The sequence below is a fragment of the Mustela nivalis genome (assembly GCF_964662115.1).
Source record: "Mustela nivalis genome assembly, chromosome: 16".
NCBI lineage: Eukaryota > Metazoa > Chordata > Mammalia > Carnivora > Mustelidae > Mustela > Mustela nivalis.
In genome coordinates this window covers 66716011-66742415 of record NC_139035.1, presented here as the reverse complement: position 1 = coordinate 66742415, position 26405 = coordinate 66716011, and the positions used below count along the sequence as shown (strand labels likewise).

At 62.4% G+C, this 26405-nt stretch overlaps 1 protein-coding gene across 2 annotated transcripts; it reads right to left on the bottom strand.

Moving 5' to 3' along the window:
• Positions 1-9008: 9008 nt before the first annotated feature.
• On the bottom strand, positions 9009-25694 carry INSRR (insulin receptor related receptor). Of its 2 annotated transcripts, none has more exons than XM_082703264.1 (23): positions 25585-25694; positions 24265-24422; positions 20870-21421; positions 19210-19513; positions 18977-19119; positions 18628-18772; positions 17106-17320; positions 16730-16856; positions 15130-15368; positions 14579-14746; positions 14292-14487; positions 14145-14186; positions 13854-14074; positions 13538-13674; positions 13291-13453; positions 12982-13087; positions 12282-12334; positions 11868-12097; positions 11257-11367; positions 10891-11050; positions 10484-10613; positions 10237-10371; positions 9009-10015 (listed from the first exon to the last, which is right to left on the bottom strand). In XM_082703264.1, exons 2-23 carry the CDS (start codon positions 24347-24349, stop codon positions 9775-9777), a joined length of 3903 nt encoding a protein of 1300 aa, XP_082559390.1. In that variant the 5' UTR covers positions 24350-24422; positions 25585-25694; the 3' UTR covers positions 9009-9774. The 2 variants fall into 2 exon arrangements, with proteins under 2 accessions (XP_082559390.1, XP_082559389.1); XM_082703263.1 differs by lacking the exon at positions 25585-25694 and adding an exon at positions 24608-24866.
• Positions 25695-26405: the final 711 nt, after the last annotated feature.

Sequence of the window (26405 nt, the reverse complement as noted above, 5' to 3'; positions counted from 1 at the left end):
GCGGGCACCCTGCCAGTCAGCCGGGCCGGCTCGGGCTGAGATGGGGCCTTCCCCTCCACGAAGTGGGAGCTCAGGCCTGGAGCCAGCAGGGGTGATGGGGTCTGGACGTCTCTCCACCCTCGGTCTCCAACCTCACACTTACCTTGGGGGCATAGCTGGGTCAGGGGGAGCTCCATGGGGCCCGGGCTGAGAACAGAGCCCCTGGGACTGGGCGCTTGCTTGCTTGTGTGTGTGTGTGTGTGAGTCTGTGTGTGTGCACGCGCGCTCTGAACAATGTGCACACTCAGCAACTCCTCTCTCTCACCCCGGCCCCCAAGGGCAGGAAATGTCGCCTTACCCACAGCCCCAGCCCTGGCAGAGGACCCACGTCATGGAAAGCCGTAAGACACTTGTCCCTCCCCCGGAAGCCAGACAGCTGAAGGTGGTGGTGGTGGGGGGGGTATTTGTGTCAGTCTGTCTTTGGGTTTGGGGAAGTCCTGACTGCCATCTGACCTCGAGCCGTGCTGTTTCTCCCTCGGCTCCCTTGCTCTGGACCGGGGCTCCCTTTTCTCTCTCTGCCTCCTTCCCTGTCTCTCCCTTAGCTTCTGCTCTAAGCAGGGGCCATAGGGGATGTCAGCCTCAAAAGGATAAGCCCCAGCAAGGTGCCTGGGTTTTGGGCTCCTGGGAGATTCCAACACAGAATTATGCTCTTAGGACACATGAGGAGTGAAGGGGGCAGGGCTGTAGCAGGGAGGGCGTGGGGCAGACTCTGGAAGGACTTTCTGAGGTCATATGAGATCTGTGAGATAAGGGGGTGGCTTCACCTTCAGCAGATAACGAAGCTGGGTTAAGGCAAAACCCCGCAATCCTGGGGGAAGGAGGGACAGTCCTGGCGGAAGCAGGTTGGGATCAGAAGCGACATTATTAGCAGTTACTGTAACATCGATGCTGACTTCTTTAAAGATTTCATTTATTCATTTGACCGACAGAGATGACAAGAAGGAAGAGAGGCAGGCAGAGAGAGAGGGGGAAGCAGGCTCCCCGCCGAGCAGGGAGCCGGTTGGGTTGCGGGGCTCGATCCCAGGACCCTGAGATCATGACCTGAGTCGAAGGCAGAGGTTTAACCCACTGAGCCGCCTGGGTGCCCCCAGCAGATCCTTCTTGTGAGGGCCCAGCGGGCGGTGGGGCGGGTGAGGGCTGGTGCTGTGGGGCTGGGCTGGCGGGTCGCGCCCGCATGTGGGGAGCATTGGGCCCCCAGAGGAGGCAGTTGAGTGGAGTCAGGGAGGGCGAGCAGCGTGGAAGGAGGTGAGCAAAGGAGGTTCTAGAAGAGGCTCCAGCGTTGCACACATGTGTAAGAAGGAATGGGCGTGGCGTGCGGGCTCGGGCAGGGGAATGCTGGCTGGGGCCAGGCTGGCTTGGGGGCTGCAGCAAAAGTCCCCGAACCTGGGCTACCGGCTGCCCTGCATCCTGGAGGGAGATGGACACCAGGCTTGCAGCCCGAAGAGCTCGGGGCAGGGGAGTGCTTCGCCCAGGGTCACGGCCGGCCACCCCGTCCATACCCCAGGGCCTTACCTCCCCAGCTGCCTGCTCCCTCTTCCTGAAACACTGTCGCCCTCCCCTGGTCCCTGCCCCCAGGGGTTGGCGATGAGACAGAGAGGTGCCCACACGCCCTCCCCAAGCCCCTCACTATATGTTCTGGAAACCAGCCCCCCACTGCCCGCCACATTGATGCACGTCATGATGATTGCAACAGATGCATTTCTCGCCTTTCACATGGACTCACTGCCACGGCTCTTCGTGGGGAGGCCTGGGCCCAGGCCCGCAGCCCGGCGCATGGAGGGGACCCGGAGACCAGGCGCAGCTCACCCTCGCACCACAGCTCTGTGCAGATGCAGACCGGCCTCTCGTCCGATGGAGGTCGCTGGGACAGGCTTAGTCTCTCTGAGGCCGCGACTATTCCTTTACCTGTGTCTTCGTCCCCTCTACCCTCCTGCCGGGGTCAGCCTGGGCCACCGCTCCACCCCTCCAAGCTTCCGGTGCCCCATCGGGAAAATGGGGCTAGAAGACCCTCCAGAAGGGCGGCTGTGAGGGTTCCACCGGGAAGTGGGCGCCAAGCAGCCGAGGGGTGGTCTGACCCGGAGGAGTGGGTTGGGGTGGGTCCCTTTTGACCTGCCAGCTCCCGGCACCGTGAAGGGCACTGGTGAACTCTGTCTCCTCATGGCTGGGGCGACGTCCACACCGCACGTCTACCCCTGGCTGGGCTTGTGGAGGCCGGGGTCTGGGAGCCCCTCAGCCCTACACACGGCCGGGCAGGGACCAGGAAGGGCTCGAGAACACGAGTGCTATGGCGCCTGGGGGGCTCAGTCGTTAAGCCTCTGCCTTCGGCTCAGGTCATGATCTCAGGGTCCTGGGATCAAGCCCCGCAACAGGCTCTCTGCTCAGCGGGGGAGCCTGCTTCTCCCTCTCCCTCTGCCTGCTTCTCCCCCTGCTTGGGATCTCTCTCTGTCAAATAAATAAACAAAATCTTAAAAAAAAAAAAAAAAAAAAAAAAAAAGAACCTGTGTGTTCGACCGCTGCTGCGCGGTCCCCACCCCGACCCTGAGATGCTTTCCTTGAGACCCCACACGTATTAGTGTGAACGGCCGTGATGAAACACCGCAGACTGGGTCGGGGCAGGGTGGATCCCCACTACAGGAATTTATTTTCTCACTGTTCTGGAGTCTGGGATTCCAAGGTCAAGGTGCCAGCAGGACTGGTTTCTGCTGAGAACTCTCTTCTTGGCTCACAGATGGTCGCCTTCTTGCTGTGTCCTCACATGGCCCTTCCTCTGTGCTGCTGCAGGGCAGGCTGGGGCACATGCCGCAGGTCTCCTCCTCCTCCTACAAGGACCCCCGTCCTAGCCATCAGGACCCCACCTTTGTGACCTCATTGAGCCTTCATTACTTTCTTTTTTTGTCAGAGAGAGAGAGCACAAGCAGGGGGAGCGGCAGAGGGGGAAGCAGGCTCCCCACTGAGCAGAGAGCCTGACACAGGGCTCGATCCCAGGACCCTGAGATCATGACCAGAGCCGGCAGCAGACGCCCAGCCACGGAGCCACCCAAGCGCCCCCCCCCCCCGTAATTCCTTCTTTAAAGCCCCTCTCTCTCCAGACAGTCACACGGGGGGTCAGGGCTTTAACATCTGAGTTTTTTTTTTTTTTTTTTTTTTTTTAAAGATTTTATTTATTTATTTGACAGAGAGAGATCACAAGTAGAGAGAGAGGCAGGCAGAGAGAGAGAGGGAAGCAGGATCCCTGCTGAGCAGAGAGCCCGATGCGGGCCTCGATCCCAGGACCCTGAGATCACGACCCAAGCCGAAGGCAGCGGCTCAACCCACTGAGCCACCCAGGCGCCCTTAACATCTGAGTTTTAAGGAGACATGATACAGCTCACACACCAAATGTCAAAGCCCGTCCTCTCCACTCAAAGAGCTCGAATCCTAAGGCAGGCGGAGTCCGCTTGGCGATTCAAAGCTGTTGTGCCCAGAGCCCCGTGAACCTCTGGGAAGCCGCGGAGAGAGCTGTCCTGTGATGGGGGGGGGGGTGGAGGCGAGGGCCGGAGTGCAGGGCGAGGGGCGTCTGGGTTGGGCCGTGATAAGAAGCTGCGGGTGAATATCCGTCCTCCCCAAGGCAATCTCTAGGCTCAGTGCGGTCCCCACCAAAGTTCCAACGGCCCTTGTCACAGAAGCAGAACAAACCTGAATGTGTGTGGAATCATGGAGAGGCAGAAGGGCCGGAACAGTCTCAAGAAAGGTCAAAGCCACAGGCATCGGGCTTCCTGGGCTTAAACCGAATCACAAACCAGTAGTTACCGAGGCAGGATGGCACTGGTATGAGACAGGCCCACAGATGGACGGGACGGAAGAGAGAGCCCGAAACCACCCACCACGCATGGTCAGTCACTTCATGACCGAGGGGCCGAGGATACCCAGGGGGGACGGGTGTTCCCTTCGGTAGATGATGTCGGGGAAACTGGACGGCCCCGTGCAGGAGAATGAGACCCAACTCCGATCTCACACCAGGAGCAAAAATGAACTGAAAACAGGTTAAAGAGGGGCACCTCGGCAGCTCGTCGGTGAAGCGGCTAAGGTCTGCTTTCGACTCAGGTCATGGCCTTGGGGTCCTGGGAGGGATCTCCGTGTCGGGCTCCCCGCTCGGTGGGGAGCCCGCTTCTCCCTCTCCCTCTGCTGCTCCCCATGCCCCTGCTTGTGCGCGCGCGCGCTCTCTCTCTCAAATAAATACAGTCTTTAAAAAAAAAATGGATGAAAGACCCAAGATTAACAGAACAGGAGCCGAAAGCATTGAGCTCCCAGAAGAGAAGGAAGGTGGAAGCCCCTTGACATCAGTCGTGGTGATGACTTTACGGGTTTCACACCCAAAACAGAGATGACAACAGCAAAAACAAACCCGGGCGACTCCATCGCGCTGAAAAGCTTCTGGACAGTCGGAAACCACCACCAACATTTTCAGGTAACCTACCGCATCGGAGAAAATAGCTGCAAATCCTATCTCCGGTAAAGGATTAAGCTCCAAAATACGTAAAGAAGTCGTAAAACACCATAGCAAAAAGCCCACAAACAACGTGATTCACAGAGGGGCAGAGGGTCTGGATGGACAACTTCCCAAAGAAGACAGTGTTGGCCGGCTGGTGCCAGGCAGGGCCTCCGGCTCCCGGGGCATCGGGGAAACGCCGCTGGAAACCGCTGGCCGGCCCGCAGGGAGGGGGCGGCTGGCTCCGTGGATGTCTGGCCTCAGGCCTCCTGCGCGGCCGTGGACTTGGCCTTGGACTTGACTGATGAGTTGAGCGGAGGCTCAAAGTCAGCTCTTGGAAACTTCCCGGAGCACATTAGTATGTTCAGTTGACATTCAGTTCGGGTCTGGCTCCCAAGGCCGTGTTGCATCCCCAGGCCTCTGCCCTTAGCGGCTGTCCTGAGGTCGTCCGGGGCGTGTGTTGAAAACATGTTCGGTGCTGGAGCCCCTGCGTTTTAAGGGCTACAGGGTTCAGGAAGCCCCGAGGAGGGGAGACCCACAGGGAAACCAACCCAGGTAATTCCGATTGATGGGAATTCCACGTGTCACCGTGTGCTCAGGGTGGCCGGGCGTTTGTACCCAGTGCCTTCCTGCCCTTTGGGGCTTTCTCACAGTCCCCGCCCAGGGTCCCCCAGCACCGCTAGGGGCAGCCATCAGTCATTCGGCAGCGGGTCGCGGTGGGGAAACGCCAGGACAGCTCGGACCTTGAATCCCAGCTCTGCCGTTTATTTAGTTGTGGGACTTTCTCAGGCTCCCGTGTCCTGATCTGTCAGCCACAGCAGGACACATGACACACTGTTCCCTGAGTTGAGAGTGCGGGCCGCGCGCACACATGTCGTCGGTGCTCCGTGCGTTTTAGGAACGGATGATCCCGGTGGACGACAACCACCACCAGCGCCCGTCACCCGCCTCTCGCCTCCCAGCCCCCACCCTGCCTTGTTTACTCAATCGCTGCTGCCGCCTGCCTCCGGGGCCTGGACTGCAAACCGCATTTCACACACGCCCCTGCTAGCGGGTCTCTGTTAGGTTCTGCAGAGGGATGTTTGGGGCCGCGGGGCGCGAGGGGGGCCGACAGGGCACGACCGGGCTTCCTCCTGTTGGCTTCCTCTTCGCGATGCTCCAGCCGCCGCCCCGGGAGCTGGACCCGCTCTGAGTTTCTGGCCTACTCGCTCTCACAGCCTACAGGTGGGAGCATCTACCTGCCGCGATCGGGGTTACTTGGTGTGTTCCTTGTTGGCTTCCAGCACCCCCCCCCCCATACCACTGAGGTCAACCCCTTATCTTCAGCCCCGCGTGTGGAAATACCTAGCGTGGTTTCCGTTTTCCCGAGGCCACTCCTGACCCCAGCGCCGCGGCTGGCCGGCAGCAGGTGCAGGACCAGAAGGGCCTCGGCCCAGATGTGGGGGCAGGGGATGGGTCCCATGTGGAGGCGAGTCCCAGGGGAGTCCCAGGCCACCGGCGGCGGCGTGCTGGAAGGAAAGGAAGAGTCCAGACGGATTGAAAGGAGCTCGGAGGGTCGGGATGGTGGGAAGGCGGGTCGCGGCGAGACCTGGAAGGCCTCCCCTCCAGGGAAGAGGCAATGGAGAGACAGAGATGGCGACCAGGCATGGAGAAGACGCTGGCTCTCGGCCCCCGGCGGGGTGGGGGTTGAAGAGGCCGGACCCCCAGGAACGGGCTGTGTGATGTCGAGCTGGTGATTTGGCCGCTCAGATCACTGTTTTTATTTATTTATTTTTTAATTTTTAAAAAGATTTTATTTATTTGACAGGCAGAGATTACAAGCAGGCAGAGAGGCAGGCAGAGAGAGGGGGAAGCAGGCTTCCCGCTGAGCCGAGAGCCCACTGCTCAGGACCCTGGGATCCTGACCTGAGCCGAAGGCACAGGCTTGACCCACCGAGCCCCCCAGGCGCCCCTATAATGTCCTTTAACAAACACATGGAGAGGATGGCGGGAAGCAAACGGAGCCCCCCCCCACCGCCCCCGCAGCCCCGGCTCCCATCTGTGCACGAACACTTCCAGGCATCTGTCTGAGTTAGCCCAGGGAAACGCAAGACGGGGCTCCCGGATCGCTTGTCACCTGGGCTCTTCCCTCTGCCCTCACCGCGGCCACCCTTCCCTATGCTTCTGCTGCAGCTTGCAAGGGACACCGCGGTGGGGCTGCAAGGGTTGTGGGTGCCGGGCTGTCCCGCTCATGGAGCGCTCGGCGTTCAGGACGCGATTTCAGCCCCTGACCTTCCTTCACCGGGGACTCTCCCTTAGGTAAGGCTGCTTCCAAGGGGCCCCGTGCTTCCCGCGCCCCCGGTCTGGTCTTTCACACGGCCCCACCTTCTTTCCTCCTGTGTCAGGGGCGCCGCTGGCCGTACCCCGAGCTCCAGCCGCCCGTCTCTCTCTTTCCTCCGCCTGCCAGAGCGGAAGGGCCTGGTCTAGTTTTCTGGAGGGTCCTTCTTCCTAGTCTCAGGGTTTCTTCCCACGTCTTCTGGGGACCCTCCAACCCCCCATCTCCCTGCACCTCTGCCTACTTGCCCCTCCTGCAGCTCGGCAGGACCAGCCTGACCCCCCCCGCCGAAGGCTGGGGACCCAAGAGGTCCCTTCATCCTCTGCCCCTTCATATCTGGAAGTGACCAAGCGGAAAGTGTCCCTGTTGTGCTCACAAGTGGAGGGGGAGGTAAGATGTCCGGGGGGGGGGGGGTGAGCGTCCAAGCTTCCACTGCGTGGGGAACAGGTTCTGGGCTCCCATCCCCCGCTGGTCTGCGCATCTCCCCTCCCCACCTCCCAGCACCCAGCCTTCCCCATTCTTCCCCATCCTGACAGCGGAGAAGGCCTCTGTGGTTCAGAGCTGCAGCCGCAGGGGGTCATTGCTGGGAGAGAGGCAGGAAGGACTATCTTGTGCCCTCTAAGGGATCTCCCCCTTCCTCCTAGGATTTCAGTCACCATCTTTGTGCTGCTGGTGAAGAAGCACTTCCTTCTTCCCAGCCCCCCCTTCTCTCCCCTGCTGTGGTGGGAGCCATGCAGGTGGGGGGGAGTGGCTCCTGGCCTGCTCAGTGCTGGAAGCCCAACTGTTCCGATGTCCTGCCTTCCCAGGAACCGAATGAGGGGACATCTGATACCCAATATTGGGGGCCAAGATTCCTACAATACTGTTGCCCACGATTCTGGGCCAGGGGCTAGTGTCCTGGCTTTGGAGAAGGGCAAATACCCCCGAGTTAGAACAGCGTGCTCCCCCCACTCCTCACCACACCCACTCAGAACCCCCCCCCCCATCCCACAGCCACAGCAGGGATCTTGGAACTCTGTCATGCAGCCCCTTTGAGACCCCTACTCTGTCAGTCATCAGGGGTGGCTGAAGCCTTGTTCTCAAGCTCCTGACCGTGCTCCCGCGGGCTCATCAAGAGCCGCCACCTACTCAGCTCTCCTTTCTTCCTTTCCTCAGTCCGTCCCCATCCAGACCCCCCTGCACGTGGGACAGGCCGTGTGCAGGACGCTGCAGGTTAGGGGTATGGGTGGCGGGGAGAGGGCTTGAGCCCACGGCTGCTGTCGGGCCGTGTGCTCCGTGGGAGGCTGTGGGTCTCCCCGCGGGGCTCCTGTGTGCAGCGTCCCTCCCTCCTAGTCCCCGGGAGGCCGTCAGAGACCAGCCCCCCCGGGAGAGAACCTCCCGCGCTCCCGGCTCGCTACGCTGTGGTTCCACCAGCAACCATTGGGGGTCACTGTTGCTTCAGCGACCGGTGACCGGCAGGGTCAGGGCAGGGGTCCAGGGGACCGGGGGTCCTTGCCGCCCATCGTGACCCCGGCAGGGCAGGGCAGGGCACAGGAGCTGTAAGCGCTCGGGCAGACACGGTCTCCGCAGACTCTCCCCAGGCTCCGCGTGTGCGGCGGCGCGTGGCCACCTGGGAGCGCGGCCCCGAGGCCGGACCGGGAGAGGCCGGTACAGAACCCCAGCCCCGCCAGCCCTTCTGCCGCCGGCCTCCTCCCCGAGACTTCAGTCCTTTATCTGCTGCTCCTCCCCGCAAATGTCCCGCCGGCCTTGGCATCGGAGCCCGGAAAGAGACTCCGCTGGGCTCCTGCCGCATGCCCGGGGGCATCTCTGTTCCGGCGCGCGGGGCGGCGGGGAGCGGACACGCAGGCTCCGAGCGGACGCGCCTCCCTGTCCAGCTGCGGCTGGGGGCGTCCAGCGCCCACCGGGCATCAGGGCCCCTCCCCCGCTCTGTCCGCCCCCGGAACCGCGAGGGGCCCCCCAGAGATGAGGGCGGGGGGGGGGGCGGCTCGGCCGCGGGGGGCCTGCTTGAGCGGCAGATAACAGCGAGGTCGTCCTGCGCCACCGCCACGGGGACGCTGGCAGGTCAGGTCCTGGCGGAGCTGCGGACAGCCGCGCTTATCCTATATCCCCACCTCAGGGTCAAGTCCCCAAGGAGGAGGGAGGAAGTTCAGCCCGTGTTAGCACCAGAGAGACAGAGAGGTAATGGGCTGCCGGGGCCAGGGCATAAAGAGACCCGCATTTATTGTGTTTTCTCCAGCCTTCCCGTGAGAGGCAGGGGTGCCGCGCAGGAGCGAGGGCAGGGAGGAAGCAAGGCTCTTGAAGCCCCAATCACCCAAGGGTAGGAGGGAGGTGGAGGGGAAGGGCCTTAGAGAAGGGGGGAAACGGCACCGAGGCATGTGCCTGGGGACGAGGGAGGAGGAGCACCAATCTGGGGGGTTCCTGGGTTCAGCGAAGGAGAGGAAGGCGGCTGGGCTGGGACCTCTGCTCACCCAGGTCTCTGGGTTCCCCCCACAGCACCTGGGGCAGAGGGGGGCCGTGAGACACCCCACCCCCAGCATTCCAGACAAGGACAGGGAGGCCTGATGCGGGCTGCTCTGCTGGTTTCCAGTGTGCGGAGGGCGCCACATGTCCACAGGAGACCCAAAGCTGAGGCTGGGGTTCTCTGGACCCCACCTTCCGGGTGGGTGAGCCCCGTCTCTGAGGGCCGGGGCCTCTCCTCCACTCGGGCTGGGACCTTGTTCACTTTCTCGTGGAGAACTCAGACTCCCGAAGAAATCTTGAAAGTCTCTGGACTCCTTAAGGGCGAGTCCGCTCTGAGCCCCCCACCCCATCTTTCCTCTCCCGCCCCCTGGTGCAGCCTGGGCACCCCCTGGCCTTTCTGACCATGGGATGGGGTGTGAATGTCTGCACACTTCATGGCCACAAAGGTCAGGACCCTTCCTCTCCGCCAGTCATCCGGGGAATACGGTGCCCCTCAGTGCCCCGGGCCCCCATTTTGGGGGTGGCAGCCTGAGGAAGCCTCTTCTGGGGTGGGCAGAGAGTCAGGTTTGACATCAGGCAGCAGCGCCCCGCGGGCCGCCCGGCACTCTGGACTGTAGTAGAAGGAAAAGAGACGGAAGGAGGGCCGCAGCTCGCCCCGGATGCTGTCCAGGATGTGGGTGAAGGCGGGTCGCAGGCGCGGGCTCTGCTGCCAACAGCGGCGCATCAGCTCCTGCCTGGTGGGGCGGGGACAGCATGAGAGCAGGCCGGCTGCTGCAAGGGGCCGTGGGAGCCTGCGTCTGGGAGGACCCCAGGAGAGTAAGCAGGGCTGTAGTGGGGAAGACTCAGGTGGGGACCAGCGGACAAGAGCGCATCAGAAGAGGCGGGCCAGAGTCATGGGGGCAGGGTGGGTAGACAGAGCAGGGATGAGGAAGGGGTGGGGTGGGGGGTGACTTACAGCTGAAGGGGACAGCTCTCCAGCTCCTCCAGGACCCCACCATCCATGACAAACTTGAGCACCTGCTCGTTGGATAAGCCCTGGTAGGGCTGTTCGGCCAAGGTCACGATCTCCCAGAGCACCACACCGAAGGACCTGGAGGACATGCAGAAGGGCTTGAGCCCTTGCACGCTGCTCAGCACATCCAGGCCTCATCCCGGACCCCACCTCCACATCCCCCAAACCCTCTGCTCCAGCCAGCCCCCACCAGACATCCGAGTGCGTGGTGAAGATTCCATCTTTGAGGGACTCGGGGGCCATCCAGCGCACGGGCAGCAGCCCCTTCCCACCCTTGCGGTAATAGTCAGTTTCGTACACGTCTCGAGTCATCCCAAAGTCTGGAAAGTGAGGGCGGACAGGGATGGGGGCAGCAGAAGCAAATGCCAGCCCCTGGCCCAGGGGCACCTCTCCTGGCCTTCTCCCCTCCATAGCTTCCAAGAATTCTGGAATGTGAGCGCTCAAAGAATCTGAGATCATCCCGCCCCAGGACCTCTGGCCTTGGACGGAGAGGCTGTGAGGGACAGGCTGTCGGGTGGGCCTGAGTCTCCCAGCCCAGCTTAGGGAGAGTCCCTGTGTTCCTCAGGCTGCCCCATGCCCACCCAGCACCGTCTGTACCCCCAATCTTGACAGTGAAGTCCTGGGACACCATGCAGTTCCGGGCCGCCAGATCTCGGTGCACAAACTTGTTGGCAGCAAGGTAGGCCATGCCGTCTGCGATCTCCCCAGCCATCTGGATCATATCTCCCAGCGCTGGCCGTGGGAGCCCCGGGTTGTTCTAGGGCCAAGAGAGGGGGCTGATGAAGAAGGAACCTAGAGGTTGGACTCCTGCCCAACCATCTCCCCACAATTGTGCCCGTGGCTTCTCTAACTCCCCAGCCCCGTGGCTTCTCTAACTCCCCAGCCCCGTGGCTTCTCTAACTCCCCAGCCCCGTGGCTTCTCTAACTCCCCAGCCCCGTGGCCAGGCTCTTCTGGGTCTCCACCTCTGACTCGGGCCGCAGAGATCGAAGATGGCTCTTGAGGTCCCCCCGGGTCATTAACTCCATGATGACCAGAGTTGGCTGGCCCTGGGACACCACGCCCAGGAGACGTACCTGGGACGGACAAAGAGCCTGGTTGCTGGTCCACCCAACACCCTGACCCTTTATCACCTGGCCAAAATGTTGCCCTACAGTGAGCACCAGCTGACCTCGACACCAACCCTGACCCTAAACCCAACCATGACCGTAATCCTAATTCTAATCTGCCAATGACACTGACCCTAACCCATGACTTTGATCGTATCTATCATTCCAATCTTCAGGATTCACCCAATTCTGACCTTGATCCCAATCATGACCCTCATAATGATCTAGACGCTCAATACTGACCCCCATCGATGATGGATCACAGCCCTAGCCGTGATTCTGCCATGGCCCCACCATGACTCTAACCTAACCGTACTCTAACTCTAACCCTAACCATGACTTTTACCTCAGTCCCAACCTTGACCTTGATGGTACCCTGACCTCATCCTTGACCCTATCCTTCTTATCATGTGACTTTCACCGTAATTATGGACCCTACCCTGGCAGTGTCCCCGATCCTTGCTTACCACATGGTGACACTTGAATGCCTTCATGACAGAGGCTTCCTTGAGGAACTCGATGCGTTCTCGTGGACTGGCCAGCTCATTGACGGTCTTCAGGGCCACCGGTGTGGACTCCTCTCCGGCCTCCAGCCCTTGTGCCAGCCCCTCGTATACCATCCCAAAGGAGCCCTGACCCAGTTCCCGGATTATGGAGATCTGCTCCCGAGGCACCTCCCACTCATCAGGGACGTACACTGAGAGGAGGTTCGAGTCATGGGGCAGGAACACGGCCTCTGCCGCGCCCCCCACCCGCCTCTCTCCTCTTCGGAAAGGCTTGGGTCCCAAGGCGGCCTTGTCTAAGAAAGTCTCCCGGAGCGCGCCTCTCCTCTCCTCCTGCCTCCCCTTCCCACACCCCTGTCCCGCCACTCCCGGACCTACTCTCAGAGGCGCTGAAGTACTCCGGATTCACAGAGGCATACAGGGTGCTGCTTCTGCAAGGGGGGTGGGGGGGGTCAGGCTGGAAGGGTCCTCAGGAAGGAAGGAGCAATGTCAGAGAACGAGAAGGAGGGTACTGCAAGGAGGACCGAAGCCCCTTCCTCCCGTCCTCCCGTCCCTGGCCAGGCCGTCCCTGGGGAGCCCCAGACAGTTTCCAAGCGGGTCTTTGTCGTAGGCCTGGGGTCTGGGATCTGACGGACTGCGGACAGGGAGGACAGGAGGAGGGCGGCTCCTGCCTCCTCCGCTAACCCTTAAAAGCCGGCCAGTCAAAGTTCTGCCTCCATTTCCCTCTTGTGTTCAGCCCCAGGGCATCTGGCACCAACCAACCCAGGGCACTTGGTGGGGTCTCCTGTCTCTTCCCCTGCTTCCTTGGCTGAGAACACGGTGACCAAATGAACACTCCCAGTGCGCCCAGACTGGGGAGTCCCCGGAGGGAAGACCTGCACTGGTAACATCAGGGAAACTTGGTCCCTCAGACTGAAAGGGGGTCTCCCCCATGCTGCCCTCAGGGGATGTTATTGCTTCTAAGGAATGTTCTCTTCCGGTCTCATATACCACCTTTCAGGGACCGACCCTGTCATGAGGGCTGGAGGGGGGGGTTTGGGAGAGGGGGATGGGAACCGGTGGGACCCGGCGTCGTCACCTCTTCCTGCCGTAGAAGAAACCAAGGGCAGCAAGAATGATGAGCAGCATGAGCCCCACGGGGGTGACAGTGAGAAGGACGTGCAGCCCCCCGGAGTCTTCCTCCTCTGGTGGTCAGAGGGCAGCAGATGGTAGGGTCAAAGATGGATTAGTCAGAGGGTAGAGGACACTTCTGTTTTCACCGTGGGAAGTGAGAACAGGGACCCGGTGGAGTGGCCACCACGTTCCTGTGGTTTCTACCACAGGAGACGTGGCTGGGGACCCAGCCGGGGCTGTGGGGGTGCATGTCTGGGACCAAGGCCACCCCTACCTGGCCCGGGGACGTAGAAAGCGATGCTTTCTGTCCAGGAGCCATTGCCTGCCAGCGAGGTGGCCCGGACTCTGGCAGAGTAGTTTCCAGGGGGTAGCAGGGCCAGCTGGACGCCCCCGAACTTGGCGTACCGCAGTCGGGACACACACAGCACGGTGGCCTCCTGAGGGCAGGGCAGAACGGCTGGCTGGGAAGAGGGCGGACATGCCGTCTGGGTCCGGGTTTGGGGGTTCCCACCGGTACCTACCTCTCCCAAGCGGCGGTACTTGATTTCGTATTTGAGGATGAGTCCGTTGGGGTCCGGTGGCTCCAGCCAGCGCAGGAGGACACTGCTTTTGCTGGCCGCCTCCCAGGCCACCTTCCCTGGGATGCCATCGGCTTCTCCTGCGGGAGAGGGCAGCAGCAGCCCCGCCCCTCAGCTTCACGTCCAGGCGCCTGGGGGCTAATCTCGAGGGTCCAGGAACCTCAGGGCTTGTGGGGACTGGGGACGTGGGGACGTGGAACGTTGGGGCACTACCTGGGTAGAGTCCCGCGGGTGGGGGCGGGGCGGGGGGAGAACCTACTGTGGGGCATGGTGCGCGCGAAGACGAAGGTGGCGGCGCTGCAGCCCACGGTGTGCGCCGCGTGGTTGCAGGCGTGGATGTCGATGCGATATTCCGTGAAGTGACGCAGGCCACTCAACACTGCGCGCTCCCGGGGCACTTTGTCCTCCTGGATCTCGAAATCCGAGGTGTTTCCCCCAAGCCGGAGGGCCCCGGCGGCCCGGCGCTGCCTCCCCGAGTCCCTGGGGAGGGCGCGAGTCAGAGCCGCGGCCGCGCCCCGGGACCGCCACCCCTCAATCCCGCCCGGCTCACCTGTGAGGGTTCTTATGGATGGACGTCACCTTCCAGGGGGATCTGGGGAGACCAGGGAGGGCTGCGTCAGGCCCCGCCCCCGGCCCGCCCCCGCCAGGCCCACCAGGCCCGCCCCGCCCCCGCCCCCGCCCCCGGCGCCGGACGCACTTGGGGATGGTGATGGCGTTGTGCAGAAAGTTTTCGAACTTCTTCTGGAAGGAGGCCTCCTGCGCCTCCAGCGGCGGCAGGACCTGCCCGGGAGGGGGGTGCTGGCAGGGGCAGCAGCCGGGCTCCGTCTCGGCTTCCGGCTCCTCGTCTTCGCGGTCGAAGCGGGGGTCGCTGTGGCTGGTGGGCAGCCGCAAGCCTGGCGCGGCGCGGGGGAGAGGCGCGGTCAGACGGACAGCCCCCCGGCGCCGCCGCCCGGACCCTCCGGCCTGCGCCGCTGCCCTGCGCACCGCGGTGGCAGTAGTCGTTGAGGTAGAGGTCGCCGTCCTCCGCCAGACGCTGCCACAGCACCAGGTAGTAGGTGATGTTCCCGTTGCGCTGAGTCGGCGGCTTCCAGCGCACCAGCAGGTGGGACGAGGAGTTGGACGTGGAGATGACGTCCTGGGGCACCGTGGGCGCTGGGGACGCAGGTAGGTGCGGCTGAGGCGCCGCGGATCCCCCTTTCTGGTACTGTCTGGTACTGGCCCTTCTCTGGGGTCCAAGCCCTTCGCATTCTCCCAAGGAACCTCCCCTTCCTGGAACGCAGAATCCTGGCCTTCCCACAGCCCTGGAAGGCCCTTGAATTGGCTCAAGTATTCCCCCAGCCCTCTCCCACCCACAGCGTCCCTAGGACCTTAGGCTGATGCCCTCTGTTCTCTCCAGGACTCAAACATCTGGCTTCCCAGTCCCTAGGGGCCTGGTGTTGAAAGACCCAGCTTCCCTATTTCTGGTGCCTGGGTTCCCGAGTTCCCAACAGGGCTCAGGTATCCAGCTCCCACCCTCTTCAAAGTCTTCCGCATACCCGCCGGCAGGGTTCGGAGGTAGACGATGGGGCTCTGGGCTCCTTGGTGGGGGCTGTCCTCAGCGGTGGTCAGTGTGATGGCCCTTACAAACACTGCATATTGTGTCCAAGGCTTGAGGGGTGCAAGAGTCACCCCGGGTTCCTGGGTGCGGCTTAAGGGCAGCTCCACATCCAGCAGATTCCAGCTCTGGATCCCGCAGGCGTCTGGACCTATGTGCTCTGTGGCGTTCTGGAATGGGCTGAACACCCCATCCCTAGAGCTGAGGGGCGGCTCAGCCCCAGCCCAGTTTCTAGCACTCCCGCCCTTTCTGAACCACCATAAGAAGGTCACTGTCATTCTTCCAGTGTGTGTGAAGGCATCCCGCTCCTTGGGAGCACCCAGTGGGTGGGTGTGCTGAGAGCTGGGACTGGGCCAGGACCCACAGCAGGTCTGAGCCAGCAAAGCCACAGTCAGGCTGTGAGGCCATGATGCTGGGGGAGCTTCCTGAAGGACACTTGGGATTCTCTACCTTCTGAGCCCAGAGGCAGCTGGGTACAGCTGTGTGGACTGTGAGCCGCACGAGCCAGGCAGGGGGTGCTGTGCACACGTCCAGCCCACTTTAGTGTTCTTCGAAGTGTGGTCTATGGACCAGGATTACCTGGGAGCTTGTTAGAAATGTGGATTCTCGGGCTCTCCCCGAGAGAGGAGGGGTCCTGGCTCCTTGCCTCTCTGACTAACTGACTCGGAATCTGTGGGGAGGGGGCCCAGGAGTCTGTATTTAGCAAACCCTCCAGCTCCCCATGCTGGGGACCTTCACCTCCCAGTGAGGCCCAGGAGAGCCTTGGCCATTTGAGCCGGCCTGGCGCCTTTGCCAGGTCCTCCGTCCTCTCCCAGGCCCTGTGCTAGTGGGAAACGGAGACCCCCCATCTGAATCCACAGGAAGGCTCCCGAGCTAGGTGTCTCCCTCTTCTGTCCACTGTAGACGTGGAAACACTCCCCAGGCTGCCCTCCCGGCCTGCCATCCCGAACCCACTTTTCTCGTCTAAGAATTCTTGTTTTGATTCCTAGCCATGCTTTTGGAGCGATGCTTCCTGTGGTCTAACCACGGTCCCTCCTACTACGGTCAGTCCGCTCTCTCCAAAGCAAAACCAGCCCGTCCTCGGCTGTCCCGCCTCCCTCCCTTCCTTAGGTTTTAATGAAATGCTGGCAGAGCTCCGCATAAAACTGGCCAAATTAGTGGGTGCTCCCCAAACCGCTGCTGGGGCAGGAGCCTGTGGTCAGCACAGAACATTAACATGGTGAATTGAAGTTTAATTATCCGAGCCTTCCCAGCGGGGCGCCTCTCCTGGTCTCTCAGAAGTCCTGACTGTCCTCTCCATTTCACTGCTGAGGAGAAACTGAGGCACGGAGGGGTGAATAAGGTGAAGGGAGAGACAGGCGTGGGCCCTACAAGGGAGTGAGACTTAGGGGTCCTGGCTCCTTGCCTCTCTGCACCCCAGCGCTCTGTCCTTACCCCTCACCTGGCTGCATTTGGGAACAGATGGGCGGGACCAGGTCTGACCCCGCCCACAGAGGGGGGGACTCTGGCCCCGCCCCTCTAGCCCCACCCCCGGCACTCACGACTCCTTGTAGTACACGATGAAGCTGAGCAGGTCGCGAGCCTCCAGCGGCTCGTAGCGCTCCCAGCGCAGCAAGATGCTGTCGGCCTGCGTCACGTTGGACACGAAGCGCAGGGTGCGAGTCTGGCCTGGGGGGGCGAGGGGCCAACACCTGCTGTCAGCCGCGTCTGCCTCGGCCCGAGTCGCCTGCTCCGAGCCCCCACCCTGACCCGGCGGAGGCCACCCGCGGCGCGGCCCCCCAAGAGAACCTGTCACGTCGTCCGGGGCAAACGTCCCCCACCCCCACCCCGGGGTCGTGTCTGGTGTGTTTCAGTGCGCGTGCGCGCGTCGGGGTTTCTGGGGGTCCTTAGCTGTGGGGTTGCGGTGTCGGGCCTCACAGGCGGCGCGGTCTCCATTGGTGCGGGGGTTGATCTCGGCCTTGTTTTGCCGTCCCCGAGTGCCGGTCACCTCCTCCAGGCGGTAGATGTGCTCCAAGCAGAGGCGAGGGTTGAAGGCGAAGTAGATCTTGCCCACGGGAATGGTGAGCCCCGCAGCCACCCAGGACCCCAGCTGTTGTAGGTTCTGGTTGTCCAGCACGTACAGAGTGTAGTTCCTGGGCGGGGGGTGGGGGTGGGGGAGAGACCTTGCGCTGCAGGGGAGGTGGAGGCAAGGGATGGGGAACCCGAGCGCCTTATGGGCCCCTCCTGGAGGGGCTGAGCTGGGGACACAGGAGAGAAGGGGCCGTCAGCCTGGGGCTATGTCTCTCCAGCTGGAGTGTGGGTACCCCTGGGGGTCCACAGCAGTTTAGGAGAGACATGAGAAACCACTCAGCTGGATGATAATGTAGAAATTCTCTGGGGGCGCCTGGGGGTCTCAGTGGGTTGAATGCCCTCTTGACTTTGGCTCCAGGTGGTGATCTCAAGGTCATGATCTCAGGCTGGTGATTTCAAAACCCCTCTAGAGCTCTACTCTGGTGTGAAGCCTCTCTCTTCCTCTGCTGGCCCCCAACTCCCGGCCCACGAACAGGTGCGTGTTCTCTCATTCTCTCTCTCTCTCTGTCTCTCTTGTAAATAAGTAAAATAAAACAAAATAAAATAAAATAAAACAGGGACGCCTGGGTGACTCAGTCAGTTAAGCATCTGCCTCTGGCTTAGGTCGTCATCCCAGGCAGGAAGTCTGCCTCTCCCTCTGCTTCTCTCTCTGTCTCTCGTGAATAAACAAACAAACAAATAAATAAATAAAGTCTAAATAAATAAAAATAAAACAAAACATTCTCCGTGTTTTGAAAAATCCTAGCTATGCTATAGGTAGGTCTTGACTGGTAGGTGGCGGGGATGGGTTTCAAACCCAGGTGGTCTCGCTCTGCTGTTGAGAGCGTCAGAAAGCAGTGGTGACCTATGTGGAGTCTGATGTCACCATAAACGATATAGAATATATGTGTTCCCTGCACTGTTTTAAGTGCTTTGCACACAACAATGTAAGTAATATTCACAACAACCCTAAGAAAGAAGTAGTGTCAGGGGCGCCTGCGTGGCTCAGTAGGTTAAGCCTCTGCCTTTGGCTCGGGTCATGATCTCAGGATCCTGGGATCGAGCCCCACATCTGGCTCTCTGCTCAGCAGGGAGCCTGCTTCCTCCTCTCTGCCTGCCTCTCTGCCTACTTGTGATCTCTGTCTGTCAGATAAATAAAAAAAAATCTTAAAAAAGATAGAAAGAAAGAAAGAAAGAAAGAAGTAGTGTTATATTAAACCCATTTTACAGATGAGAAAATTGAGGACCACAGAAGTTAAGTAACCTACCCAGTGTCACACATATGCCACAGAGCTGACTCCAGAGCCCATGCTCTCTCCCCCTGTTTGGGGAATGTTAGGGAGGACATGTGATAGCGGGAGCTGGTCAGAGGCTGTTTCTGACCCCTTACCCATCCACCATGGCATCCCCTCGGATTAGTTTGAGGTTCCTGAAAAAGCCCAGGGACACGAGGGCAAAGGAGTGCTTGATTTTGAGGAAGCCAGTGATGGTCTCGATGAGCCCCAGGCTTTGCTGTAGCTCCGGCTCTAGGTTATCTGGAACCGGGGAAGACAGGGCTGGAGCCCGGCTGGGGAGGTGTATGGCTAGCAGGGGGAGTGGGGGGGAAGGTGCTGATGGCAGGGGTAGCAGGGAGGGGGCCCTGAGGACTGGGACCAAGGGTGACAGAAAGCAGGGCTTTAGCTGGGTCACTGTCAGGGGCATGGCCAGGGGCAGAGGTGTGCCCCGAGGAAGGTACTGACAGCCTTGGCGAAGGTTGACGATGAGGCTCCCCTCCACATGGGTGCAGCCCGCCAGGTCCTGTGCCGCCTGGATGGAGTCGATGGTCTTGGTGCCCACCTTGCACTCTTTGGGGCACAGCCCCTCACACTTGTGGCAGAATATGCTAGCAGGGGCAAGCGGAGGTGTGGAGTGAGCCCCGGACCAGTGGGGACCCCCTCACTGATCCAAGAGTGCCCCCATGCCCTACACTCACCTGCTGCTGTTGCGGGTGAAGCCCGGGGGGCACTGGGCCAGGCAGCTGCCCTCGTGGATGCCGAAGGTGGAGGCGCGGCCGGGCACAGAGCGCAGGCTGGCACAGCGCTCTGCCGTGACACAGCGCCAGGACTCATGCTGGTAGGTGCCTGGAGGGCAGGCCCGGTGACAGGCGCCCTGGAAGTAGAGGTGACGACAGGCCAGGCAGGCCCGGGGGTCCTCTGGTCGGCTGCAGCCCCCCAGGCATTCGGAGTGGCAGCACTCCCCCCCAGCTGTGCAGGCCAGCCCATGGGGACAGGGACACACTGTGGACAGAGTGCGGAGTTAGGCCTCCCCCCGACACCCCCGTCCCGGTGCCACCCCCTCCCCTGGTATAACACTGAAGGGTGGCATCCAGATTCCTCCAGTGCAGATGACAGTGGCTGCTGGCTTGCTTTTCCCCAGATGGGGCTCTTGAGGACCAGGATCATGGCCCCTCTCTGTGGCTTCCCATTGCCCACAGCACCTGGTGGGGGTTCAGAGCTCAGGACGGAGCAATGACCTTGTCTACCTGGACTGCTTCTCCCCAGCCTGCTGTCCTGTCTGGGCCCGGTGCTCAGCTCGTCACTGGGCATGGTGCCGGGGGAACCCGCCCCTTCTCCTGGGCAGTGAGGCCTGGGGCCGGTGGGCCTGGGAGTGTGTGTGCAGGGAGGGGGCACCCCCCCTCATCTCACCTGTCTACACCTCCACCCTCCCTGGCTCTGTGCCCTAGGTGGGGGCCACCCAAAGAGGCCGCCGTTGGGGGTTGGGGCTGGGGGCCCAAGGTGTGCGAAGTGTGCGGGTGGCAGCCTGCTGTCTGGGAGCGGGGGTGTGGTGGGGTCAGCGAGGGCGTGTTGATACTGTACATGAGAGGGGACGAGCAGCCACGGTGTTTACAGCCAACACAGGGGCATGGGCACGTGGGGCCCAGCGGACACAGAAGGGATCTGGTTACACTTCTGCTGTGACGCTGAGGCTTTGGGTGAGGGCTGGGGACGCCAGGTCTTGTCCTAGCTTCTGGAAGCTTTTCCTTTTCTCCCCTGTAACTTTGTTTCCTCCTGTCACTTCCCCCTTTGCGCTGCTTCCTTCCTTCTGTTTTCTCTCCAGGCCCCTTACTCGCTGAGGAAGACCCCACTGTGCTGTCCTCAGTGAGCTCCTCCTTCCCCGCCCACCCGGCTCCCCTCCCCCCAAATACGGCCAGCCTGCCCTGCATCACCTGTGCTAGGACCCCTTTTATCAGGAACCTAGAACCCCCGCCAGGGCCCAGGCACTGGTCTAATGCTGAGAGAATAGCTCATTGCCCCTAACGACCCCACGCTTACCTTACAGATGAGGGGACGGGCTCAGACACGCACCCCGAGCGAAGCCAGTAGGTTGCACAGCTAAGACCGGACGGAGCCCAGGCCGTCTGGCCTTGTACTTAGCCGCTGCCCCATGTGGCTTCCCTCCCCCATGCCCACCTCACACATGTCCTGTCCCCTCTCCCTGACTCCTGGCTGTTGTCCTGCACGGTCCCTTGATGACCTTGTGCCAACTCAGTTATTGAATTTTTCTGACCCATCCTGTGGCCGCCCAGCGCCCACCCCACCCGCCCTGCCCTCCCTGTGCGCCCACCCCCGCTGGTGTTCTGGGCTGGGGCTCACCTCTCTGGCAGTGGCTGGAGGTCCAGCACCTGTAGTCAGTGTGCCCGCCGAAGGTGGTCCTGGCGCAGGGCTGGCCGGTGGCACCCAGCACGCCGGGGCACACGTCCGCACACTCCTCACGCAGCTTGTTGCCCACGATGTGGTTGGCGCCAGGTGAGGGCTGCAGTAGGCCCCAGTCGATGGTGGAGAGGTGGCACAGCTCCTGGTTCTTCTCCACCCGCACGGCCCCGCGCAGCACGGCCCCCAGCGCCGGCAGCCCCACGTCCCGCAGGTGCGGCATCTCGTAGACGACCAGTGCGTAGCCCAGGAAGAGGCGGGCGCCGCGCACCACCGCCAGGTTGGGGAAGAGGTCCCGCAGGCTCTCCAGGCCATAGACGCGGAAGAGGAGCAGGTAGTCCGTGACCTGAGTGAGGCGCGGGAAGCTGAGGCCGCGGAAGTCCTCGCCGGTGGCCGTGAACATGAGCAGGATCTGCAGATGGCCCTCCACCACGCTGCAGTTCTCCAGACGGCGCAGCTCGGCCACCTCCGAGCGGATGTCCAGGCTGGGACACACTGTGGGCACAGGCGGCAGCGGCCGTCAGTGCAGCTCGGGCCCGGCACCCCATCCTGCCTGGGGAAGATTTGGGGAAGGGGAGCCTCTCCGGGAGCAGGACGTCGCCCGGGAGCAGGGCGCTGCTGTGGCCTCCTCCCCGGCTTCCGGCAGCTTGAAGGGCCCACTGCCGCCCGGGTGCCCTCCTGGTCTGTTCTGCCCTGGAGAGCCAAAGGGTCTTCTCAAAAAAGGTGGGCTCCCATTCCTCCACCTCTTTCAAGTTCATGTCCTTACCCCCGCTGGCAAGGCCTCTGCGGCCTCTCTGACCCCATCCCCTGCTCTCTCTTCTTCAGCCACACTGACATTTTTGCTGTTCCTCAAACAGGTCAGCCAAGCTTCTGCCCTGAGGCCTTTACACCTTCTGTTCCCCCTGACTAGAACACTGTTCCCTCTAGATGGTCCCTCACCTCCTTCAAGTCTCTGCTCAAATGTTCCCTCCTCAAGGAGGCCGTCTCTAACCCTCCTTTTAAATACCCCTTGCCCCCCGCTTCCTCCTTTATTTTTCTCCTTAAATCTTTACACTGGCTAATATACAATTTCCTTATTTTGTTTACGGTAAGCTCCAGAAGGGCAGGGATCTCGGAATGACTCATGGCTGTCTCCGTGGTGCCTGGGAAAGTGCCTGGCAAGAAGCTGGTGCTCGGGCAATGTCTGACCAACGAGCGGATTCCACGGCTGAGACCAGCGCCTCCTACCTCCCTTCCCAGCCTGGCCTGAGGGAGCGCCGTGTCTGCTCCCCGCACTGCTTTACGCTGGAAGGGACGTTCCAGCTCCCCGTCGCCGGAAGTTCAAACTTAAAATCCCTCAGGCTGACATGGCGCGGCGTTGACACACACAGGCCCACACGAGTTACGCCAGCCCCGGCGGGGTTCCTTGGCCTGGCCACACACTCAGCGCTCGTCCCACGAACCGCAGGTCCAGCCCGCCTCCTCCGATCCTGGCCTGAGTCACTCACTTCCCCCCCAGGCTGGGCAGCACCGGCCCTGGCACCCACAGGTGCCATCCATGTTTCTGTCACCTTCTAGGGAGGGGGTGGGGCGCTGCTGGTCAGCACCGTGTCCCTGCACGGCGCTCAGTCCAGGGCTAGAGACACCCGGGACCATAGTTTGAATCCATGGACATTTGGTTCCCAAGTCCGCTCCTCTCCTGGGGACCGGGGTGTGTCAGCCTTCTTCTGACCCAGGCCCACTTTCGTCTCCCTCCCCGAGGCACCAAGGACCAGTTCCCGGAGCGGGCTGGGTACCTGGGCCCAAAGGGTGCTCTCACTTTGCAAGTCTGAATTCTTGATCTGCTCGGCCTTTATCTACTCAAGCCTGCTCGGCTGGCTCTGCGGCTGGCTCTGCTCCCTCGCTCCCTGCCTGGCTCTGGGCACTCTGCCACAGCCCACCCCCACCCCCACTCCCCCACCCCTGCCCAGCCCCCCGCTGAGGAGGCGGCCCCCTGGGGCTTATATCACACCTTCTCCCTGTCATCCCTAAGGGTCTCCGTGCTTGGCTCTGCCCAGTTCCTGTGTGTGTGTCTGAGCACACGCAGGTACACACGGGCGCGCGCACACGCCTCCCCCGCCCAAGACAGAATGAGAAACACTTCTAGCCCTCCAGGCAAAGGCCAATCAGGGCCTACAAGGCGCCCACATGCCACTTTCCTCATGCCCCTGCCTCTCTAGGGCTCCCCTGATGGGAGTCATTTGGAAAAACAAATCCTCGACCTTCACAGATTAACCCCTGCCTGCCTCTCCTCAGGCCACGGCCCTGCACAGAGCTGCACTGGGAACAGGACATCTGGGTCCCCTGTGACCAAACAAGCAAACGCCACCCTCCGGGCCCCTCCCAGGGACGTGCCCCCTCCTGACAACCGTGCTCCTGGCTGGCATCCGTGGTAGCCTGTCCTGGTGCGGAGTGGAGGAGGGGAGGGGAGGGGCTCTCTCTTCCTTGCCGGCAATGCCTTCCCAACGAGTGCTGTTCTGGGGGGGACCCCTGACCCCAACCCATCTGCAGCTTTCCTGTCTCCGACCTGCTCCTGGGAGCCCTTGGTCTGAGGGCGTCACGGACCTGCCATCTGGGCGCACAGAGCCAGACCCTGAACCGTCTCAGTCCGGAAGGCGATGGTGGGGTTGGGGAAGGCCGCGCTCTTAATCCTTCCCCTTTGGAATCCTGCCGCTCAGCTTCTGTTCCCCCACGGCCCCCACCAGGCTCCCCGCAACCCCCATGTGGGCCCCCTGGTCTAGATTGTCTTCCCCTCCCAAACTCTGCACACGGGAAGCCTCTGACCAGAAGGGCTAGTGCAAGGCACCCTCCATCCCAGTGTGGGGGCCCTGAGTGTGGGGGCCATGGGACCAGGCCCTGGGCACTGGTCAGCTTTCCCTCCCAGTCCTCTGAGCCTCAGTTCCCCGTCTGCACAATGGGTTCGATTAGTTCATGGTGCCCAGTTCTGACCTACCCATCCCATCCTGGTGCCTGTCGAGTTCAGTGGCCTTGGACATGAGCCCTAAGACTCTGCCTCCATCCTGCCATTCTCATTCAGGCGTACTGGGATCAGGGTTTCCTAAGTGGGAATGGAGGGCATCTCTTCATCTCTCTCTCAAGGTCCTTCTCGCATCCCAGGGAACTGAGAGGAAATGCTTATGTGGGAGAGTTAACTGCCCCTGCTGGTGGGAAGTCCTTCTGAGAGCTAACCACAGTCTTCATGTTGCAGGAGGTAAACACCTGTGTTCCAGCTGGACACTCAGTTGTCTGGCCTCCGGGCTTGCCAGGGGGTGTGGGAGGGGTGGAGATGGGGGTCCGGGAGACAGTGTTGGGCGACTCACCCTCTAGTGTGTCCAGGCCAGATCCCAAGGAGAGGAGGGTCAGGAGCAGGTGTGCTACCCATGCGCCCAGCCTGGGTACTGCCATTGTCCCAGCCCTGCCTCGTGCCCAGTCCCGGCTTCTGCAGACGGCTCCAGGGAGAAAAAGGGTCTGGCAAGCCCTAAGGGACACAGAGAGGCAGGCTTCAAGGGGGAGGGAAGGGTAGGGACCCACGGGGGGGGGGGGGGGAAATCCCACACAGAGATAGCAGGAGACGGAATGAGAGCCACGGGGACACAAAGACAGCCACAGCCAGCCGCCGACAGCAGCCCGTGGCCCAGCCCCAGACAGAGACTCAGTCCGAACCAAGAGACAGAGAGATGAGGACGGAGACGCAGGCCGCAACCGAGCAGATGCGGAGAGGCCTCCAGAGGGAGAAGGGCTCGCAGGCTGCGAGTAAATGGCAGCCCAGGAGGCCTGCCAACCCGGAGCAAGAGTCGAACCGAAGCCTGGGGACCCGCCCGGGAGAGCGGCCCGGATCCTCGCGGCCGCGGGGCACCCGGGCGGGAGGAGCGGCAGGTGGCCGCAGAGACGCGCGCTACCTCCGGGCGCACGGGGGCCGCGCCCAGCCCCCGCCCTCCCCGCCCCAGGGCCAAACGGATTGGCTTGCGGGGACCTCCGGCTCTCTCCGCCCTTCCCGCCAAGCCAAAATATTTAGCCTGACAACTGAGGGGGGACAGGTCTGTTGGGGGAAATAAGGCCAAAATACAGGGGGTGGTTGTCTGGGGACCGAGCTCCCCTAGCGCCCCTGCGGACTCGCTCACGTGGGGCCGCGCTGCCGGCGGAGGAGGGGGGCCGTGGCCGGGGCTGCGCTGGGCTGGGCTGGGGGGGACATTCTGCGGCGGGAACCTTGACACCCGCTGGGTGGCTCCTGGCAGGCGCCGGCGGGGCGAGCTTGCTGAACCCCGGCGGGACCGCGAACCGGTCCCGAACGCGCAGGCGGTTCGCCTCTCCCGGCCCCTCGCAGCCACCCGGGGGCCGCCACGCCCGCTTTCGCGCGAGGCTCGGTCCCAGCCAAGTCCCTCGGCCACAGCCAAGATCCTGGGCCTGCCTCTGTCCGGTCGCCTTCCCAAACCAGGCTGCCGGTCTGTCTGTCTGTCTGTCTGTCCGCGTCGGGGCAGCGGGCCCGGCGGAGAGTCCTCCGCGCGCCTCTCTCTCTCTCTGTCTCTCTCTGTCTCTCTCTCTCTCTCTCGTCCTCTGGGCAGGGGTGGGCGCTCCGGGCGGCCCTCGCCTGCCCTCTCTGCCCGAGGGTCCCTGCTCCGGGACCCTTTGCTCGCCCTTACCGCCCCCTCCCCGGCCTAAGACGGTCGGGCTCCTGCAGCCGCCGAGGCACGCGGCGTGGGAGGCGCTGGGGATCCCGGGGCTTCCCGGGGCGCGGCCTGCGAGGACCGACGGTGCCCAGCCCCACCGCGGCGGCTCGGGGTCCGAGGAGCTAAGAGCCGATCTATTCATTTCTCCGCGCGGAAGTCGATGCTCTCGCCAGGGCGGCGGTCGATGCCAGCCCAGCCCGGCGGGGCCCCAGCGGCCGGGGTCGGGGCGGTCGCGGGGCCCCGGGGCGCCGCTGGGAGCGGGCTGCAGAGCGCGCCCCCGCCCCGCGGAGCGCACACCCCTGCGCGCGGGCCTCTAGCGCCGCCCTGTGGTCCCTCCGGCGAGCGGACGCCTCGGCTGGCCCGGCCCTTCTCCCAATGTTTTGGGGCGACTCCTTTCTCCCGCTGTGTTTTCTTGCCCCAGGTCCGCGTTGGGTCCTTTTGGGGTCCCTTCCCCTCTCCTCCTAGGGTTTGGAGACTGTTTCACCCCATTACCCCAAGTGACCTCGTACACTCCCTGAGGGGCGCGCGCCGCGAGGAGGGAGACTGGGGCTGGGGGCCGGCGGGGATGACCCCGATGGTGACCTTGCCCCCGCCCTGTCATCTCCGCGCCCCCTAAAGGCGGCTGCTTCCCGCTGCGGGAAATAATGCATCCCCTTCCCGCCCCCGCGCCCACCCCGGCAGACACCTCTAAGGCATCCCCTCTGGAGCGAGGGAGGGGGCTTGGGGGAGAAGGGGCGCGGGGTCCCCCGAAAGGGGTGGGGGCCGCGTTGGGGCTGAGGACAGGCGGGGTGGGG